Source organism: Pleurodeles waltl, chromosome 1_1 (assembly GCF_031143425.1).
Source record: "Pleurodeles waltl isolate 20211129_DDA chromosome 1_1, aPleWal1.hap1.20221129, whole genome shotgun sequence".
In the NCBI taxonomy this organism is placed as follows: domain Eukaryota; kingdom Metazoa; phylum Chordata; class Amphibia; order Caudata; family Salamandridae; genus Pleurodeles; species Pleurodeles waltl.
The window spans coordinates 983,151,679-983,173,316 of NC_090436.1; the positions used below are offsets into that span (position 1 = coordinate 983,151,679).

Consider the following 21,638-nt stretch of genomic DNA (forward strand, 5'->3'; position numbering starts at 1 on the left):
AAGAAGAAATGGGATCCAGTAAACCCCTGGGATGTAACTCAACAACTTAGGCTCCGCAGATGACCCTACTCTTGCATACTCATCTGCAGATGAAAGAGAAGACTGACAGTGTGGCAGCCACATCATCAGCACAACTTGGCCTCAACATTCACAGGGGAAAAACCAAGATCTTGCAGTACAACTACAGTCACTCTCATAGGCGATGCACTGGAAGAGGGTGAGGCCTTCACCTACCTCGGCAGTATCATAGACAACCAGGGCAGCACTGATGCCGACATCAAGGCAAAAATTGGTAAAGCAAGGCCTGCCTTCATTCAGCTAAAGAAGCTCTAGAGCTCCAAGGACCTGATGCCGCAAGATCAGGTGTTTTAACAGGAATGTAAAATCGGTCCTTCTGTATGGAGCAGAAACTTGGAGGACAGCAGTGGCCACCACCAACAAAGTCCAGACTTTCATCCAAACCTGTCTGAGGAAAACCTCCAAATCCACTGACCAAACACCATCAGCAATAACAACCTATGGCAATAGACTTTCCAACTCCCTGCTCATGAAGAAATCATGAAAAGACCCAGGGACTGATTAGGTCACACCCTCCCCAAGCCTGCATCAAACACCACCAGGCAAGCCCTGACCTAGAACCCTCAAGGGAAAAAGATAAAAGGAAAACCAAGAATCACCTGGCACTGAGGACTCGAGGATGACTACAAACAGATGGATTACACCTGGAGTCAGATTAAAAGAAAGCCCTAGGAATGAGATGGCTGGAGAGTCCTGGTTGATGGCCCATACCCCAGGAGTGGCACTCAGCATTAGTAAGTAAGTATGCAAACAGTGGCTTTTCCTTACACTCTACATTTAGAGATGTCTGCCAGCTGATCTGGCTGGCAGACATCTCTAAATGCAACTGCTGTTGTGCCGTTTCTTGTCAATGTGTTAACATTTTGACGGATGGTACCCTCAAATTGATTGATGTTCTTCAAACTTTTAACATGTTTTTGGTTTTTCAAAAACAAGCTCCCAAGGCACAAGTTTATTTTTGAAAAATCAAATAGTTGGGAGTTATCTCCCATGATGTGGGGGTCCGTTACACCTTTTCACAGTCCCCTACCGCCAAGTTTTACCCAACAGGGTAAGACAGTAAACACTGGCCATTTGACTGCCCACTCTAAATCAGGCATGTGGTCAAATCACCTAAACTCTAACCGCTTGTACTCGGTTGAGCAGTGGGGGCACAATCTGGGTGACAGAGCCGGAGTAGGCTTTATCGGCAAGATGTTGATGGTCCACCTGCCTGCAAATCAGGCTGATGGAGCAAGGGTTTGCTGAAGAAGGTATTCTGTTGCAGTTGTGATGGAGTAACCTTTCCGTCAAACTCTAAATCAGGCCCATAGAAAGAACTGAAGACAAACAACTGGTTTTCAATTCTGCTTGAATAGCTTTCAAGTCATTTTCAAGGCCAACAACTGGAAAGGATTTGGCAATTCCCCCATCATCTTCATTGCTTTGTTTAACACACAGTTTGTTTTGTCAGACTAAAGCTGACAATACAACTGTTGTGCTAACATAACACTGGAGTGATGAAGGATTGCTGTAGTACATTACAAGCAACTTTATCGAATGGCCACACGAGGTACCCATTGCTTTACGTTCAACTCTCCTAGTTAAGCAAAAATCAAATCACTCTTACAATTTGATAACAAATAATTGATGAGTTATGACAGCTGGATTGAGTAGTCAATCCTGTCTCAGCTTGCCAGCAGGTCTACCATCAACAAGGAGTTTAAGGAATATGCAAACATAGCAACCCTTTGAAAATAGCTATTTGCACTACCCATGTTATTGTAGGTCTGTCAGAATTAGACGTTACAAGCGATGCTCAAGAATGTGCCATCGCTGTGAGCATTGGGAGCCCTCAGTACAGGAGTTGACACCAAAAAGTGGGCTGCTTTCACAAAACATGATTTGAAATGTTTCACAGCACACTGTTTTAGAAGTGCCTGGCGATACATTTTTTAAGCATCTGACTTGTTTTGCATTTTAGAGTGCTTTCTGAAAGTAACATTTTGTATTTCTCCCAACTTTATAGCTATGCACTAAAGATATTTTGAGTAAAGTAGCTGCAAAAGGTGCATTTAATCCAAATCACTGAGCCTGCTCAATCACAGTACAACCAGGGGAGTCTTTGTGTGTGTGTATCTGTGCATTCATGTATGTATTGTAATTGTATTTTTCATATTGCTTACTATCCCTGATGAGGGATGGAAGCACGTTGAAGTGAGTAGCACCCTAATCTGGGAAGTAAATAGGTAGACCATTAGTAATATGTGCTTCCTTCTACATATAGGATTAGTTGTGTTAAATTTGTTAAGATTGTTTTCTTGAGATCAAATTCATTTACACTAGAAGTTTGAATAGAGATAGATTAATTGGTATTAGTAAAGGAATGCTATTTCAAGTGTTGGACATGTGTCCCTGTTAGTTGGATGAGTAGATGGGAAGAGAGAAGAGTTTAGAAAGCATGTCTGGGAGTCCACTGTGGTCAGAGAGGTACATGCACACAACAGCATTTACATATCCAGATACACATATTCATATAATGCATAAATATACATAGATTCACGTTTATAAAATGCTTTTGCTTGTGCATGTGTGCTAGTCTGCTTGCATACATTAGGCTTACCTTGGCATTAAACCTGCAGCAACTACTCTGCCCTTCTGGTTTAGCTCTTACCGTAGGAACAAACATTCCTAAAAATCCACACTGGTCTTTGATGTCACAAGACTAGAATCATAATTAATAGGAGGAGGTTCTCAGATACAGTGGTGAAAGATTAAGCAGAAGCACCTGTGGTACACCGCACCTTCAAGGGCTTTGCAGGTTTGTGACAGTCTGCAGAGATTGTAGGCGAAATTATGACTAAGGATGAGGTGTCACTTAGAGGAGGAACACTGGCCTTAATATTATTGGAGGGAAATAATCTGGGTCCTGGGTAAAACCAACAACAAGTTCAAACCCATCAGGATGCTCCACAAAGCACCTAGCTCTGCCTTCATCCCTGTTTCCTTAATATTGCTGTACATTCTGGCATACCTAACACAATATGCACAGGAGAGCAGTCTCTGTGGGGAAGTAGTGATGTTTTTGGTCTACCCTCTACATTTCTTAATCATTTATGTTTCCTTACATTTCTGTGCCTGTTTTTTGTTGCTTCCTTACATCTTGTGCCTGTTGTGTAGCCATTTTAGTTATAGCTCCATGCACGTTATTTTAGCATACTAGGCCTGCCTCTGTGCACTTTAACCTAGGTACATTTTATTCAGCTTCATTTCATTATTCTTAAAAATAGCCACTTTCGCAGTCTTGTTTTATTTCTCTCTATCTAGCTGTTTTTGCCTAGGCCAGCACTATGTTCTCAAACAAGACATTCTTGCTTACTCTGTGCTTCTTTCAAGCCTGCAGTAAGATGGGTTGCTGGTGAACGTGGCACAAGTTTTGTCTCTGACATTCACAGAAAAACACACATCCTCATGTAGGGACATATTCTCAGAACATCAGCTGTTTTATTATATAAACACTTCCCTGTCCCTTACACGTTAGAGGGAGATTCCAGCCAGAGAACCACGACTGTATGCTGAGAAATCAATTATGTCATGCGCTCGGCTGCCCAGTCATCCCTGCCCCTGGGTAGAGATGAGGCACTGCAAGTTAGCTGGAGCAAAACCCAGACTGGGGCGCAGGTGTTACCTGTAGTGGGTCAGACTCAGTCTCCCACACCGCAGACGATTCTGCTGCTCAAAATCCAGTAGTCTCATAAGAATAATGAGAGCCTATGCGACATGGTGCCGCCAACGTTTGGTCAGGCTCTAATTTTCGGGTCCTCCTGGGTATCTCTGTCTCGCTATATACAAAGACACCTCAGTACTATACACTGAGACGTCCGTGGTATTGAGGATTTCCTCCTCAGCTAAGTAGGGAACACCTATCTGATGCTGGAGGTTGTTCAAGCTTTAACTCTAAAAGGAAAATCCCTATTTGGTGTGCTTATCTCTGAACAAATTTACCATCTAATATGGATAATCCGCAGCAGGTAGCAATTGCAGTCAATATGAGACAACCCTTGACTGCACATTTATTGGCAAATGGTCTAACGGCCCAGGCGGGTGTCCAGTCACATTTGTGGTGGACGCACATGCAGCTTATAGAACAGAACTCTTTTATTCTTGGGTCTCATTTCCAGCAGTTGATGCAAACACAAACACATTTCATCATTATGCACCTGCAAACGTACCTGGACAATACAGAGCATACACATATTTAGAAATACCTTTATCTTATCAAGAACATAATAATTGGCTTGATGGTGCCCTACCCCACATGATTTTACCTGTTAGGTTAGGTCCTCTAAGTAATGATCGTCCTACCTGGCCTTTATTGGCCACTTATACACCTCAGCCTGCTGCAACGAACCTAACGGTAGCTGAAGTCCGTTGTTTACATACTGATCTGACGGCAATATACAGATGATTAGTACAGTTTGTAATGCAAACATTAAATACAAACCCAGCATGTGCTGCTCCAGCACAACCACATGCAGTGACGGCAGGTATTAACCCTGCAACTGTACATTCGATCATGGGTAAAGTACCCGCCAAACGAGAAGAAATTCCGTTTTGGTTAGCCCAAAAAATAAATGCACTGGGAGCAGTATTTCCCCATATGGGACCTCAGGATAAACACAGAATACTAACAATGTGCTTGCAGTTTGGGCTGGTTCCCACAATAGATAACTGTACTACATGGGGCTCAGTATTTGCTGCGCTCTATACTACCGCACACAGTACACCAACACCAATTTACCGGAAGTGTTGAAACAGATTTAAGATGAATACAGGGCTGCCCCAACCCTGGATTTGGGGATGCAATTAATGGGCAACTTTGCCACAGTATCCTCAATTATTTTAAGTAACCTTAAAGGGGAAGCGGTCGCGCCTCCGGGATGTTCCCCCACAGGATAAAGAACGTGAGCTGCCAAAGATTATCGCGGAGACCTACTCTAGTATTGGTCGCGATAGTCTGGGGGCCAGACCAACTAAACAACAACTTCAGGGTAAATCTAATAAAGATTTTACCAAGCAAGCTCCTGATGGTAATAAGAAATGCTGGGATAAAAAACAACAAACTTCTAAAAAAGAAAGGGGAGAATCTCCAGGCACGGAGACCCCACAGAATAGATATAATCTCAGAAATAGAGATAAAATAAAAACGCATGACAGATATCAATATACTGATACACGCCAATCTCGTGTGACGCCACGATGACCTGTGTGCCCCCACTTGCGGACCGCAGTCTGGTCGGCCGTCTGTGTCCTGGACTGCCATTTCTGCCTCCGGTCTGTTTTGAGCTACGTTTCGGGCCGCGCCTATTTGTCGGTCCACAGCGTGACCGGTACATCTTTCTTTGGGCACTGCTTCGCTCTGAACCCATTTTTTGCCCTTATAATCTCTCTTACCTATTTTTTCTGTCTTTTTTCTTGTTTTCTCTTTCTTTGTGGTTTCCCTCTAAGCCATCTTTTCTTCTTCCCAGGAGTCTGTGTTTCCTTCCCTGCATGCTTTGCTTCCTCTTTTTCACCATGGCTATTTTTCCATTCACTCTAAGGTGGTTTTTCCCAATTGAAGATGGTGTCTTTGGAACTTCCTGCGTGTCACTTCCTGTTTGCCACTATATAAGCTCAGTTGGTCTTCTGTTGCTTGCGTTGCAAACACTTCCGTTCTAGTGGTGCTCCTCGCTCCTGTATCCGGTGATTTTTTGGACTTCTGTTTTTCTTGTCTGCAGTTTTTGCTGCTTCCAGTTCATATTACGCTTCTCTTTTTTCTTACCTCTTTTTCAGGAGTTCGTTGCTTCTGAGGTTTTTCCCAGGACTGTTTTTTTCCCTTTTGGACTCCTTCTGAAGGTAACGGTTTGCCTGGTGTTATTCTATCAGCAGCACATGGCTACTGGAAAGGGTCACCCTTACCTTGGTCAGTCCAGAACCAGCAAGAAAACTGGTGGTGCCTCGAGATTGACAGATAACCGTGGTAAGAAGCATGGAGATCATGACAGATTGCAACTCCAAAAGATTCCGTGTTGCCCTGGAACCGTGGACATCCCATCTGATGATGTTGTGGAAACTGCACAGTCTATGCTTCATACTGTACAACAACAGACACAGGAATTACAACAACTGTGTACCGAGAACACAGATCTGAGACAAGCATTGGTGACATAGTCCAGTGATGTACCTGCTATTTCTGTCTCCACACCTCGTTATTCTGGAGATCCAAACAAGTTAAAGCAATTTCTGGACTCCTTAATGGTATACTTTGCGTTTCGACCCTCTCAGTTTACCCAGGATAAGACCAAGGTTGGTTACCTGACAAGCGCCTTGTATGGCGCAGCCCTAGCCTGGTCAACCCCTTTGGTAGCTGCCAATGATCCGATAATATCCAATTATTCAGACTTTCTGCAAGCCTTTAGACAGATGTTCGAAAGACCTGGATTGGAAGCTGCTGCAGAAGGCATTATGTGAGATACGACAAGGGAATCAGGGTGTTCTGACTTACATAACCTGATTTAAACTAGCGGCTGAAACCGCGTGGGCTGAATGCACCTTTGTGACACTTTTTTGTTGAGGGTTACGAGACAAAATAAAGGATGAACTGGTGCATTCTACTCCAGTAAAATCATTGAAGGGACTGATGGACCTGGCCCTTAATATTGAGTACCATTTACGGGAACGTAGATTAGAGAAAAAAGATCCAGGGTCCAGTCTCCGACAGTGGCTATTCACCCGTCTACACGTCGTCCTGAAGAAAACTGATCAGAATACTCTGCTTCTACGGAGGAAGAACCCATGCAAATAGATGTTGCCGTGGTCCGTTATCAGAAGCAGAACAAGAGAACGGACAATGTAAAGGCTTATGTCTTTAGTGTTGCAGTGCAGGTCATTTAATTCAAATGTATCCTATCCGTCCCATCAGACCTTCGGGAAACACCAACTCCTGCCTCCTGTGAGAAGGAAGGGGACGGGAGATATTGAAATTCCTTCAATCTGCTACCCTAGAGAACACAACTCTGCTCTTTTTATCATCTCAGTGATTCTTCAGTGCCCGAACCAGGAAGAATAAGTCTTTGCGTTATTGGATTGTGGAGCCAGTGGTATGTTTTTAGATGAGAAATGGGCTAAAGAAAAAGGAATAACTCATGTTCCTAAAGAAATCCCAGAACACGTCCAAACGGTAGATGGCTCTCCTCTAACTTTTGGACCAGTGGTTGATACCACGCCCAACCTTTGCCTGCAATTCAGAAGACATAAGGAACATGTGGCCTTTGACCTGATATCTTCCCCTAACCATACTATGATTTTGGGCATTCCTTGGCTGGCAAGACACAATCCATAAATAAACTGGGAGAAATGGACTATATCACTTTCCTCTCACTTTTGTCAGTTGCATTGCTATTCTACTGACTCCTACTGGTCACCAAAAGGGTCCACGTTTTCCTCCAACGAAGCAAGCAGTACTATTAATGTGATTCAAGGAGTACCCAGATGCTATCAGGGGTACTCTGATGTATTCCAGGAATCTTAAAGACCCATATTGCCTCCTCATAGGGACTAATACTGCTCTATTCCTTTGATACCTGGGGAAGTGGTCCCATTTGGAAGCATGTATTCCCTATCAGAACAGGAAAAGAAGGTACTCAAGGAATACATAGAGGAAAACCTACAAAGTGGATTGATTGCTCCCTCTTTATCACCTGCTGGGGCTCCTCTTTTCTTTGTACCTAAGAAGACTAAGGATCTCCGCCGCTGTATAGACTTTTGAGAGTTAAATAAGATTACCATCAAGGATAGGTATCCCTTACCCCTTACTAAAATGTTTTGGAAGCAGTCCAAGGAGCTACAATGTTCACTAAGCTAGACCTAAGGGGTGCCTATCATCTCTTACGAATTAAGCAAGGTGACAAATGGAAGACTGCTTTTTGTACCCTGTTGGGCCACTTTGAATATCGTGTCATGTCTTTTGGTCTTACCAACACACCTTCCATATTCCAAAGATTTATGGATTTGGTTTTCTCTGATCTTTTGAACCAAAGTGTCGTAGTCTATCTAGATGACATTCTAATATATTCTCGTAGTCCCGAACAACACACTAAACATGTTCTTCAAGTTTTGGAAAGACTCCGACAAAATAATTTGTACTATAAACTGGAGAAGTGTGAGTTTAACAAGACCGAAGTTCAATATCTAGGTTTTCGTATCAATCCAGGTCGAATCATTATGGACCCAGAAAAGGTACAAGCCTTCCCCTACTTCTGTCAAAGAAACACAGTGCTTCTTTGGATTGCCCAATTTCTGTAGGCAATTTATAAAGGACTTTGCCCAACAACAAGGATGCATAACCCAGACCATCAAAAAAGAAGGCCTAAAGAAGGGGTTCATTTGGACAGAAGAAGAGGAAAAGGCTTTTCAGACTCTAAAGTGTGCCTTTAGCCAAGCCACGATACTCTGTCATACTGACACTACTAAGAAATTTATTGTGGTCACGGACGCTTCAGATCGAGCCATTGGAGCCATGTTACTACAAAAACAAGACTGCAATAACCTTGAACATCCAATCTTTTATCTATCCCATGTGTTATCCGACACAGAACAAAACTATTCTGTATTGGAAAGAGAATTACTGGCATTAAAGGCTGCCTGCAAGGAGTGGAGGCATTTCCTAATGGGTTCTCAGGAGACTTTTGAAGTACGAACTGATCATCGCAATCTACAATGCCTCTGCAGTTTTCAATACCGGAATAGTCGTCAAGCCAGGTGAGCTTTCTTTTTTAGTCAATACGATTTCATTGTTACTTACATTCCCAATATAGTGGCAGAGGCTTTATCCCGCAGATATCCGAAAGCAATATTTCTATTTCTCCACACATCATTGAGCAATGTTGCATTGTGGGACTAGTTCAATCTTTTCTTTACCGGGTGAAGACCAAGTATCAGAAGTAATCCATGGAAGAATGGAACACTTGAAGTCCCCACTTACAGAAGCACCAGGCATATTACTTTCATAAGAACACCATATTTTTGCCTACTAAGAAAGTACAGACACAAGCTTTGCAAGTGTGTCACGACTCTCCTATTGCTGGACATCATGGAATAAAGAACACACAGGAACTACTCCTTCGCTCTTTTTGGTGGCCCACCTTAAAAAACATATGTAAGATCTTGACCAATGTGTGCTCAAACTAAAACACCTCGGACCAAGCCAGCAGGTCTATTGATGCCCTTTACCAGTACCATCTGTTCCATGGCATACGTTAACCACAGTTTTTATATGTTCTTTGCCGCTTTCTGCAGGTTATCGGCTCATAATGGTTACAGTGGATTCCTTTACTAAGATGGCTCATTTTTCAGCCCTGAAGAAATTACCCACCGCTAAAGAAATGAGTCAAGTCTTTATACAAGATATATTTAGATTACATGGTCTTCCTCAAGTAATTATTTCCTCAATATGTATCCCGTTTTTGGAGAGAGTTTTGTAAAGTTTTACATATTGAAGTGGCCCTATCTTCTGTTGTCCATCCGCAGACCAATGGTCAAATAGAATGCCTAAACCAAGGACTCCAACAATATTTGCGCTGTTTTTGTAATGCGACTCAAAATAATTGGTCTTCTTACCTACCATTGGCTGAGTTTTTTTATAACAATACAGTCCATAGTGCAACTAAGTCTACACTTTTCTTTTGCACTTATGGTTTTCATCCTACTGCTTTTCCTAGTGTCACTCCCAAGGACTCCCCTGTGCCTGCAGTTACCTCATTTGTTCATCATCTCCATCAGGTCCAGAACCTGATATGTGCCAATCTTTTGGCTACAAAATGATATATGAAGAAGGTAGCTGATGCTCAGCGTAATATTGCTCCATCTTTTCAGCCCGAGGACAAGGTCTGGCTTTCTTCTAAATTTCTGCCTTTTCGCTTATCTCAGAACAAGTTCAAACCTCGTTGCTATGGGCCTTTTCGAGTTTTGCATGTGATTAATCCAGTCTCTGTTCGACTTCGTCTGCCATTGACTTGGAAAGTGCATCCTGTTTTTCATGTATCCCAACTCAAGCCTTTTGTTCCAGATCCCTACCAGAGAGCTGCCCATAGTCCTCCTCCTCTTCTGGTTGATGGTCATTCTGAGTATGAAGTACATGAGCTATGCGATTTGCGCATTTTTCGGAATCGCCTCCAGTTTTTGATTCGCTGGAAGGGCTATCCCATTAGTGAGTGTTCGTGGGAAGATGCCTCCTCTGTCCATGCCCCTCGCTTGGTTCGTACCTTTTTTCAGCATTTTCTGGATGAGCCTGGGGCTTCGGGGAGGGGACCTACTGTGACGCCACGAGGGCCTGCAGCGCCCCCCTTGCGGACTGCGGTCAGATCAGCGGTCCGTGTCCTGGACAGCCATTTCTGCTGCGCGTCGCATTTTGAGCTGCTTTTCAGGCCGCTGCCTATTTTTTGGTCCACAGCGCGGCAGGTACATCTTTCTTTGGGTGCTGCTTCGCGCTGTGCCTGCCTTTTGCCCTTAAAGTCTCTCCTACCTATTTTTTCTGTATTTTTTCTTGTTTGAGGTTTTTCCCAGGATTGGGTTTTTTCCTCTGGGACTCCTTCTGGAGGTCACGGTCTGCCTGGTGTTACTCTATCAGCAGCACCATGGCTACTGGAAAGGGTTGCCCTTACCTTAGTCAGTCCAGAACCAGCAAGAGACCAGGTGATGCCTTGAGATTGCCAGATAGCCGTGGTAAGAAGCATTCAGATCGTGACATCTCGTTCCTTTCAGGACTCATTGGAAAAATACAGTGAGATAGGTGGGCGGTCAGAGCGAAGAACAGGGTACATGAAACCGAGACAGGGATCACAACGCTCAACAGAGGTTTCTGTTAAAAAGGAAGAGAAACCTCCCCAACAAAAAAAAAAAACAATTTAAAAAGAAAAATGTGGCAGCAGTTGCAGTTCGACATGCTACTCAAGAAGAGAGCTCTATTGAAAAACAAGAAGTGGGCACTAGCACTATTAGACAGCGCGGCAGAGTTCACAATAGTTCGCCGGAATATTCAAGAGCAAATGGAGGTGGAAGCAACTGATGACTTTCTACAAGTCGAAACTGCGGACATGCGTGTCTCCACACCTGATAGGGTGTATAAAGTAATGCTACAGTTAGAAGGAGACAATCTTTTGGGATCGCGTGGTAAATATATATGATATTTTGTTGGCCGAACAAGACTGGCCACCTGAATTTGTCCGTACCTGCCCATATGGGGAAGATGTTATCAAACCTACTTTCTCGCCTCTTGTTCCCGAAGAGCTCGCAGAATCCTATGCCATCGATTGGGCATTGGCGCAGGCACCCGCGTTATATCAAAATCACGTTGGATGGGACAAAGTGCCCCCCTACCATTTAATTCCTATTAAAAATCAACCCCAACCTCAACCCCAATATCCAATAAAACATTATGCTAAAGCACCAATGAAAGAAATTCTCACACAATTAGAGTACCAGGGCGTAATTAAACCCTGCATCTCCCCAATGAATGATCTTTTATTTCCAGTAGCTAAACCGGACCATTCATAGAGAATAGTCTTAGACTGCAGACACTTAAACAATCACACACGCACATATGCTATACAAAACTCACATAGCACAGCACTGATGAACAACATAGTGCGCAAAAATACAAAACAACACTGGGCATTTCCAATGGTTTTTTTCTGCTAGAATATAGCGCCTGAGAGTGGAGACTTAACAAGTTTTAGCACACTGGGCTCCCAGAAAAAATCTGTTGTTTACCCCAGGGGTACAAGAACAGTCCAGGACTGTTCGCAGCTTGTGTGACTTCAATCTTGCAGAACATTGACCCTGAAGCATTGTCCTCTGTAGATGATATCTATCTCACGGATGATGAATTGCTACAACATTTAAGACGGGTAGCCCGCATTGTTGTGGGATTTGCTGAATTTGGCTACAAACTCAATTTAAAAAAACAAAAATATCCTTCCTTAGCGTCCTCTTTCTGGGATAATTACAACCTACAAATACCATTAAAAATTCCAATCTCTATTGGGTTTCCTAAATTTTGGCAGAACTTACATTACTGATTAGGCAACACGCACAAAACCTTTATATGACTTAATACGTCCTGACTTTTCAAGTAAATTTTGGACAGTCGAACCCACATGCATTCTCAGAGACCTGCAAACAGACATGCTTGCAGCACAACAAAGCCAGGGCTCCAAACGCTAAAGCATTACATCCATGTTGGAAACAATGGGCAATGTCTTTTACAGCCATTGATGTAGACTATGGGGGATCATTACGACCTCGGCGGTCTTTTCGCAAGACCGCCGAGGTAGCGCCGTGCTGAAGACTGCCAGTGGTGGCGGTCATCCGCGCCGCATATTATGACCGCTGGCAGGCCGCCGTCCTTTCTCGTACGGAAAGCCGCCAGCAACCATACTGGCGGACGGCGGGAAAGTGGAGGTTGCTCAACCTCCACCGCCATTTCAACAGAACACCTGTTCTGGTGACGGTGTTCTGGTGGCGGAGCTGCCCCCACGGATCCCGTCCCCTCCCGGAGGATCAACGTACAAGGTAAGTTGATCGTCCATTAGGAAAGGGGGTGGAGGGGTGTTGTGTGTGTGCATGGGGGTCTGCGTGTGAGAGAGTAGAGGGGGTGAGTGTATGCGTGCGGGGGGTGTTGTGTGTATGGGAAAGTGTGCGGGACGGACGTTGTGCATGTCTGTTTGTATGTGTACGGGTATGTGTTGTCGGGGTGTATGTGTGCGTGTAGGGGTGTGTATATGTGCATGTTGGGGGTGTGTGCGTGTAGGGGTGTGTATATGTGCATGTTCGGGATAGGGGTGGGGAGGGGGGTTGTGCCACCTTTGGGGGGTGGCAGGAGGGCGGGGGTGTGGGGGGAGGAGTCGTGGGGGGTAGCAGGGGGTAGGGGAGACCCCTATCAGTGCCAGGGAAGGAATTCCCTGGCACTGATAGTGCCTACCGCCATGGATCTCATGGCGGTTCCCAACCACCTGAGATCCATGGCGGTATGCAGGGTCCTGATACCGTCGGCGGTCTAGTGACCACTGCCGGGCTGGAGACCGCAATCTCCAGCCCAGCGGTCTTCACCGCCATGGCGGTCGGAATGGTGAAGTGGCGGATGACCGTCATAATTCCATTTTTTTTCCACCGGCCTGTTTGCGGTCTTACCGCCGCTTTACCACCAACCGCCAGGGTCGTAATGACACCCTATATTTTGACCCAAAATTACAAACTCAAGAATGTTTGCAATATGAAGTAGAATACCCAGTTCCAGCAAACACACTGTCTATTGATCAATATCAAAGAGTCATGTACACTGATGGCTCAGCGCAACCTGCAATTGGTACAAAGCATCAATACTCTGCTGCTTGCGCAGTCGTAAGTGGCTACATGGAGGATAATACATTTCGTCCTCAACATACATACATGCAAACCCTAGGGGATTGCAAAGCACAGCTAGCAGAGCTAAAGGCTCTGGTGATGGCACTGGAACATATGTATCCTGCACAGCTGATGCTGATTGTTTGTGATTCGTACTACTGTGTCCAGTCCTTCAATGAATACCTGCATTACTGGTGCCAGAATGGGTTCAGAGATTCTAAAGGCAACACCATTTACACAGACTTCTGTGGGGGAATGTAGCGGATCTGAAGGAAACGCTACCATATGTCCATGTTGTACATACACTTGGACACCAGCACATTGGAATACACGTTGGTGGGAATACACTGGCTGATGAAGCCGCAAAGTCAACAGTAGCTACGTCCACTGTTGCGGCAGTAACACGCTCCGGTGCGAAACCGGACGAAGAAATATGGGCTGCCGTGAAAGCCACGGCTGATGGTACGCCCTATCAAAAGACATTTCCTGCTAAATATTCCTACCGAATGGGAGGCTGCCATAACGCTTAGGTTAAGATACCAGGCGTAGGGGATCAAGATATTCCCAACAAAGATATAAGACCAGAGGTGATTAAAGCAGCACATGAGGGGGCAGCATCTGCCCATGCTGGTGTGGCAACTACAATATCACGTGAACGTTATTGGTGGCCAGTCCTATATAAAGAGGCCAAGCAGTATGTCCTTTGCTGTGACATGTGTTGTTGGTTCTGGGTTAGTTTCTTTGTTTTTGAGAGTGTGGTTTTGTTGCGTGGCTCTCAGTGCGGAACTTCTTGGCACCCTTTCTCCTTTACAGTGCCAATATTTAACGCCAACATGCAAAATGGAATCAGCCATAGGGAAGATGTCATATGGGACATGGACAGTAGGGAATTGGTAATCTCTTGTAACATTCGAACTTTCAGAGTTGCTGAACACTACTGCTGCTATGAAAAGTCACATCTGTCTTTTTAAATAAATTAGGCCTAGCGTTAGGGTCCTTGTAAAAGTACCTTCTCACTAATCTATTGGGGGGGTCATTTCTCCGGTCTTAGAATCACACAGAAGTTGGTTATTCTTAGTAACAATCTTTTAATTGGTTCACAAATTTTTGCAGCAAAAAGAAGTGTGAACAGATCATTTTGTAGCTTGTTTAAATATACTGTACTGCTTATTGTGCACTGTTGTGTCAATATTCCAATACATACTGCTGACACATGTTTCGCTCATTGTCAGGCGTTTCCTTTCCTATGTGATCTTTCTCAAGGCAGTTGAAGTAAAAGAAGTATGCTTTCCTGTACTATTGACACTATGGCATTGCAACTGTGTCCACTTTTGGGAATCTTACAAGAAAGGACACATAGGTGACTTACCCCGTTCGCTCTCAATACTGAGCTAATGACCAGCCTTGTTAAGATTGTCAATTTCACAGCTAAAGCTTAATTGTCCCTGAGGACATAATGGTACCTTGGTTTTTGCATAGCACTTCATAATTTCCATAACTCACTATTGCACTGTAAATAATAGGTGTTGATGTTTACTGGAATTCAAAACCATGTCCTAGGCATCAATCAATCAATCAATCAAAGGCATTTGTATAGCGCACTGCTCACCCGGAGGGTCTCAAGGCGCTGGAGGGGGGAACGCTACTGCTCGAACAGCCAGGTCTTGAGTTGCTTCCTGAAGGCGAGATGGTCTTGCGTTGTCCGGAGGTGGATGGGGAGGGAGTTCCATGTCTTGGCTGCCAGGTAGGAGAAGGATCTTCCTCCGGCGGTGGCTCTGCGGATGCGGGGGACGGTGGCGAGAGCGAGGCTGGCGGAGCGGAGCTGGCGGGTGGGCTTGTGGAAGGTCAGGCGGCTGTTGAGGAACTTGGGGCCCAGGTCGTGGAGGGCCTTGTGTGCGTGGGTGAGGAGTCGGAACGTGATTCTTTTGTTGACGGGGAGCCAGTGCAGGTCTCTCAGGTGTTCGGAGATGTGGCTGTGTCGGGGGATGTCCAGGATGAGTCGTGCTGAGGCGTTCTGGATCCGTTGGAGTTTCTTCTGGAGTTTGGCGGCGGTGCCGGCGTAGAGGGCGTTCCCGTAGTCCAGCCGACTGGTGACGAGGGCCTGGGTGACCATCTTCCTGGTCTCGGTGGGGATCCACCGGAAGATCTTTCGAAGCATGCGCAGGGTGTTGAAGCATGAAGATGAGACGGCGTTGACTTGTCTGGTCATAGAGAGGGAGGAGTCCAGGATGAAGCCTAGGTTGCGAGCGTGGTCCGTTGGCTTGGGGGTGGCTCCCAGGGCGGGGGGCCACCAGGAGTCGTCCCAGGCGGATGGTGATGATCCCAGGATGAGGACCTCCGTCTTGTCTGAGTTCAGTTTCAGGCGGCTGTTCTTCATCCATTCGGCGACGTCTTTCATCCCTTCGTGTAGGCTGGCTCTGGCGGCGTCCGGGTCGCTGGTGAGGGAGAGGATCAGCTGGGTGTCGTCGGCGTAGGTGATGATCTTGAGGTTGTGTTGACGTGCGATGGTTGCGAGGGGGCTCATATAGACGTTGAAGAGGGTGGGGCTGAGCGATGACCATTGTGGAACTCCGCAGATGACTTCGGTGGCCGCTGACCGGAACGGGGGGAGGCGGACTCTCTGGGTTCTTCCGGCGAGGAATGAGGTGATCCACTCCAGGGCCTTCTCCTGGATGCCGGTGTTGTTCAGGCGCTGTACCAGGGTGCGGTGGCAGACAGTGTCGAACGCTGCGGAGACGTCCAGGAGGATGAGGGCCGCAGTTTCCCCATTGTCCATTAGGGATCTGATGTCGTCTGTGGCTGCGATGAGGGCGGTCTCCGTGCTGTGGTTGGCTCGGAAGCCGGATTGCGAGTGGTCGAGGGATCCGTTGGTCTCGAGGAAGGCAGCTAGCTGTCTGTTGACGGTCTTCTCGATGACTTTGGCAGGAAACGGGAGGAGCGAGATGGGGCGGTAGTTCTTGAGGTCGGAGGGGTCTGCAGTTGGTTTCTTCAGCAGGGCACTGATCTCGGCGTGTTTCCAGCACTCCGGGAAGGTGGCGGTGTTGAAGGAGGCGTTGACGATGTCACGGAGGTGGGGTGCGATGATGTGGTCGGCCGTGTTGAAGATGTGGTGTGGGCAGGGGTCCGTAGGGGATCCGGAGTGGATGGTGTTCATTGTGCGTGTTGTGTCTTCGGTGCTGACTGGGGTCCAGGTGCGGAGGGTGGCGGTGGGGGGCATCGGTTCGGTGGTGGGGTTTGTGGTTGGTGGGCCGAAGCTGTTGTGAATGTTGGCGATCTTGTCGTGGAAGAAGGCTGCGAGGGAGTCGCAGAGGTCTTGCGAGGGAGTGATGTCATTGTTTCCGGCGTCGGGGTTGGAGAGCTCTTTGACGATGTTGAAGAGTTCCTTGCTGTTGTGGGTGTTGTTGTCCAGTCGTTCCTTGAAGGCTGTCTCTTCTTTGTGGCGCGGATCAGTTGGTGGTGTTTGCGGGTGGCGTGTTTGAGGGCCGTCATGTGGTCTGTGGTCTGGTTGGTGCGCCAGGTGTTCTCCAGGGAGCGGCAGTTCTTCTTGGAGGTGATGAGCTCGTCGGTGAACCAGGAGGCTTTCTTGCTGCTGCGTCTGCTGGGGGGGTTCTTCTTCAGTGGTGCGAGGGCGTCTGCGCAGTTAGTGATCCACTGTGTGAGGTTGTTGGTGGCTTCGTTGGGGTCCGTTGAGCTGGTGGGGGGGTTCTGGCTGAGGAAGGTGGTGAGCTGGTCGCCGGTGATCTTGTTCCAGCTCCTGCGGGGGGTTTGTTGAGGGTGGTGGTGGGTCGTCGTTTTACTGAAGCTGAAGTGGACGCAGCTGTGGTCAGTCCACTGGAGATTGGTGGAGTGGCTGAAGGTGACATATTTGCTGGATGAGAAGACTGGGTCAAGCGTGTGGCCGGCGTGGTGGGTAGGGGTGGTTACCAGTTGCTTGAGTCCGAGGTTGGCCAGGTTGTCCAGTAGAGCAGTGGTGTTGCGGTCCTTGTCGTCCTCCAGGTGGAAGTTGAGGTCCCCCAGGAGGATGTAGTCGGTGGAATTGATGGCGTGGGGGCTGACGAAGTCTGTGATGTCTTCGCTGAACTGTGTGCGTGGTCCCGGTGGTCTGTAGATGAGGGTGCCTCTGAGCGTGGTCTTGGGGTTGGTGTGTATCTGGAAGTGGAGGTGTTCGGCGGAGGTGAAGGTGTCATCGGAGTTGGTCGTGATGCGGATGGTGTTCTTGTGGATGATGGCGATGCCTCCTCCTGTCTGGTTGACGCGGTCCCTCCTGGTGATTTTGTAGCCTTCTGGGACGGCGATGGCGACGTCGGGTGCTGAGGAGGCGTTCATCCAGGTTTCCGTCAGGAAGGCGATGTCTGGTGCTGTCGAGTCGAGGAGGTTCCAGAGTTCGACGGCATGCCTGTGAACGGAGCGGGTGTTGAGCAGGATGCACATCAGGTGTTTGTTGCTGGGGCTCGGTTTAGTAGGTGCAGTGTTGGGTCGTAGGCTGGTGAAGCGGCAGGTCAGGCAGGTGAAGGGTCCGTGGGTGCGTCTCGGGGTGGCTCGGTAGCAGGCGGTGTTTCGGCCGGCGTTGAGTGCGTGGAGTGTTCTGGCATCGTAGCTGTGCAGGGTGTGCTGGCGAGGGCGAGGACCAGGGGGTCTGGCGCTGGGCGCGGTCCAGGCGCAGACGGGCGCAGACGGGCTTACCTTTGGCGCACCTTCGGCGCTCAGTCGGTGCTCCCGCTGCACGCGTCCGCTGCGCGGTCGCTCTGGGGGCGTCATAAGTAAGGAGCTGGGAGGGAGGAGCAGCTGGGTGGCGGGAGCGGTCCGGCGAATGGAATCACAGGGGGGCGGGGCCGCAGGGAGGCAGCGGCGGGAAATCCCAGGAGCAGCGAGCGAAGGAATCTGCAGGCAGGAGGCGGCAAAGGCAGGCAGGAGCGGCAGCAGTGAGTGGGGCGACCAAGCCCTGTGGAGGGCTGAGCAGTCACACTCTGTGGTCCCCTACGGTCCCCTTAAGTAAGGAGCCGGGAGGGAGGAGCAGCTGGGTGGCGGGAGCGGTCCGGCGAATGGAATCACAGGGGGGTGGGGCCGCAGGGAGGCAGCGGCGGGAAATCCCAGGAGCAGCGAGCGAAGGAATCTGCAGGCAGGAGGCGGCAAAGGCAGGCAGGAGCGGCAGCAGTGAGTGGGGCGACCAAGCCCTGTGGAGGGCTGAGCAGTCACACTCTGTGGTCCCCTACGGTCCCCTTAAGTAAGGAGCCGGGAGGGAGGAGCAGCTGGGTGGCGGGAGCGGTCCGGCGAATGGAATCACAGGGGGGCGGGGCCGCAGGGAGGCAGCGGCGGGAAATCCCAGGAGCAGCGAGCGAAGGAATCTGCAGGCAGGAGGCGGCAAAGGCAGGCAGGAGCGGCAGCAGTGAGTGGGGCGACCAAGCCCTGTGGAGGGCTGAGCAGTCACCTGTTACAGTGAGAACTGTTCATTTCGCTGAGCCATCCAGATGGACAAACACAAACAGTACTTTTACTTTGACAGCCATAAGAAATCAAAACAGGACTTCCATATGTGAAACGTAGGGAACTAATTACATGAGTACAAAAGTGAAGTTTTCCCTGTAAAGGAGGCTCACACTGCCTTATGGATCAACAGGGCCAGAAACAGTCCATCAGAAGCCTTATGGATGGTGGACTCTATGTACACTTTGATCTGTTTGAGAAGAGATTTAAGGAAATACATTGGCTCTATGAAGAGAGCATCATATGCATCTGTGCTGCTTTTTGGTCTTAGGCTGGATTTGTACCGTGCATTAACTCACAGGAAAATTAAGTTTTCAGATTTGGCTGTAATAACTGCCTAGACAGACACCATAAAGTCAACTTTGGAGTAGTTGCTCCAAAGTACGAAGATCACTTTTGACAGAGGCTGTTCTTGCATTTCTGCAAAATACTCACTAATCCACTTACATTGAAATTGACTTGATAACAGTGCTTCTTTCAACCTATCTATTTTAGGTAACATACATGAGAAGCCGGGCTCTACTCAGTGGGGAAGCTGTTTGAAAGGATGTAAATTTATGGCCAAGCAGTGTGGCTTAACAAACACTCATGGGATGGACTTTATCCTCTTCTGTTTGGTCAATGATTTACTAATATTCAGTGATGAAATATGTATTCCAGACTTGTCATGATAGACCCATTGACTACTTCCAATACCTTTGATCATGGAGCATGGCTGCAGCACCCATTGGGCATAGTGGGTGTCAAGGGTGCTGTTGTGCAATTGGTCACCATGTTCCTGCAGGCCTAGATTCAAAGGGCTGTCATTGTATTCTTTGTCAACCTGTGATTGAAGGGAGGCTCAAGAGTGGTAGAACCATGGAACACACTTTCAGATGAAAGGGCAAGGGGATTTGGTGGAACAATGAAATTCATCTGTCTGTTGATGACAAAAGAGAATTAAGGGTTGTATGCTATGTGTTTGTAGTCAAATGATAGTCTGGTTCATGACAGAATGAGGCTCTGACACAGCAAACCCAAGCCTTCATCGTATTACATGATTTACCTTTGGTGGTGCCCCATCCAGTGGCATAGCACAGCTCCCCTGGTGGCAGGATTTCATCTGTGCGGGGCAGGCAGATTGGAGATATCGCTTGTGTAAAGTTAACCTTTTCTTTCAAGTGAACCAAAGCAACATCATTGGAGTGATCTTTCGTGGTGGAAAAGGTGAAGTCCTCATGGCTGAAGATGGCATCAATGCTGATGCAATTCTCTGAGGACTCAGTTACACTCATGTTGTGTTTCCCAACACATACACGCCACAGGTTTAAGTTTGAGGACCTGTAGAAAGGAAAAAAGAAGAGAGGCCATGGAACACAATACTAGAAGCCATTCACATTTTTTTAAATTCTCCAAAATGGTTTTGTTGGAGTGTCAATGAACGTGGAATATATTATGCACAAAAGGAGACAGTAGAAATTAGATTTTATATGCAATATGAGGTACACGTTTTGTTTACTTTTTACAGAAATCATCACAAAAGTGTGGTTTCTAAAATGGTCATTGATGAAAGACACTGTGTTGTTTCCAAATCTCTAATTAGCAGCTTGGTGGTCTGTGTGAGATTAGTAGTCAGTCTGTTCAGTATTCAGCTTTCTGCCACCCTACCTAGCCTCATAAAATTCACCAGGTGCTTCTTTTTCAAAACAAATATCTTATTATGGAGTTTTCTATAAGACTGTATCACATGAAGCCCTCAGTAAAGACAGTTAGGTACCACCAACACAAATTAATTATCATTACCCACACTGTAAGAAATGTCCGCTGAAAGAAACAGTGTTTTGCCGACTGCGTCAGGAAATTAAACATCCTTGTCTGCACTCTGGCTGAAAAACACATGACTCTTCAGTTATATATCCCTGGTGTTCGCACAGCATCAAATATAACATTAATGATAATGACTGGGCCACCAAGGATAGGGCGGTCATCCAGTTTGTCAGGCTAGAAATGTGAGGTCTCAAGTTAGGAAGTGCCTCTGTTTTCATGAGGTTTAACTAAATATAGTTAAAACTCTTTCAGTTGCTAGTGAATGGTGTGCGTGAGCTGAAGCTGGCAGCAATTCCACAAGAGCCCAATCAGGTTTGAGAGGAATCTGGGTGCTATCAGGAGATGTCCAGAAATGAATGACATGGAACTGTATGAGCAGGTCCACCTCAGCTCCCCCTGCTGCCAGCTTCTCTGCCAGCCTGCTTCTTGAGAAGGTATTTGACAGCCCCCGGCAGCGATGGCTCTAAGGCCAGGTTTCCTGTCCCAGGGCTGCCTCCCCACTGCTTTCCAGCCCACCAAGTCCCATTTCCCGCCTCCCGCGCTTCCCACCTCCCCTACACCCCTGCCTCCACCCAGGCCTATTTTATGGAGGCCGCAGCACGGCTGCGCTGCTGGCATGTCGAAGGTACACCAAAGGCAAGCCCGTCGGTGCCCATCCGTGCCCGGATCGCACCCAGCGCCAGGATCCATGGCCCTCTGAACTCCCACAGATACTCTGCTGCTGTTCTTTGCTCCTTGGACCCCGGCCACAACAACAACTGCTGTCTCATGTCGCCTGGCCTCACAACAGGTCCTTTTACCTGTCTTCACTGCTGTCTAAGTGCCATGACAGGAAAAACCACCACTGATGG

The 21,638-nt window shown here is 47.4% G+C and overlaps 1 protein-coding gene across 1 annotated transcript in view; it reads right to left on the reverse strand.

Moving 5' to 3' along the window:
* Window positions 1-21,638, reverse strand: part of LOC138290716 (ovochymase-2-like) — a 559,559-nt gene that overhangs the window by 81,631 nt on the left and 456,290 nt on the right. Inside the window, exon 23 of the mRNA XM_069230265.1 lies at window positions 20,027-20,301. Coding sequence (XP_069086366.1) covers window positions 20,027-20,301 — 275 coding nt within the window. The remainder of the gene's footprint in view (window positions 1-20,026; window positions 20,302-21,638) is intronic.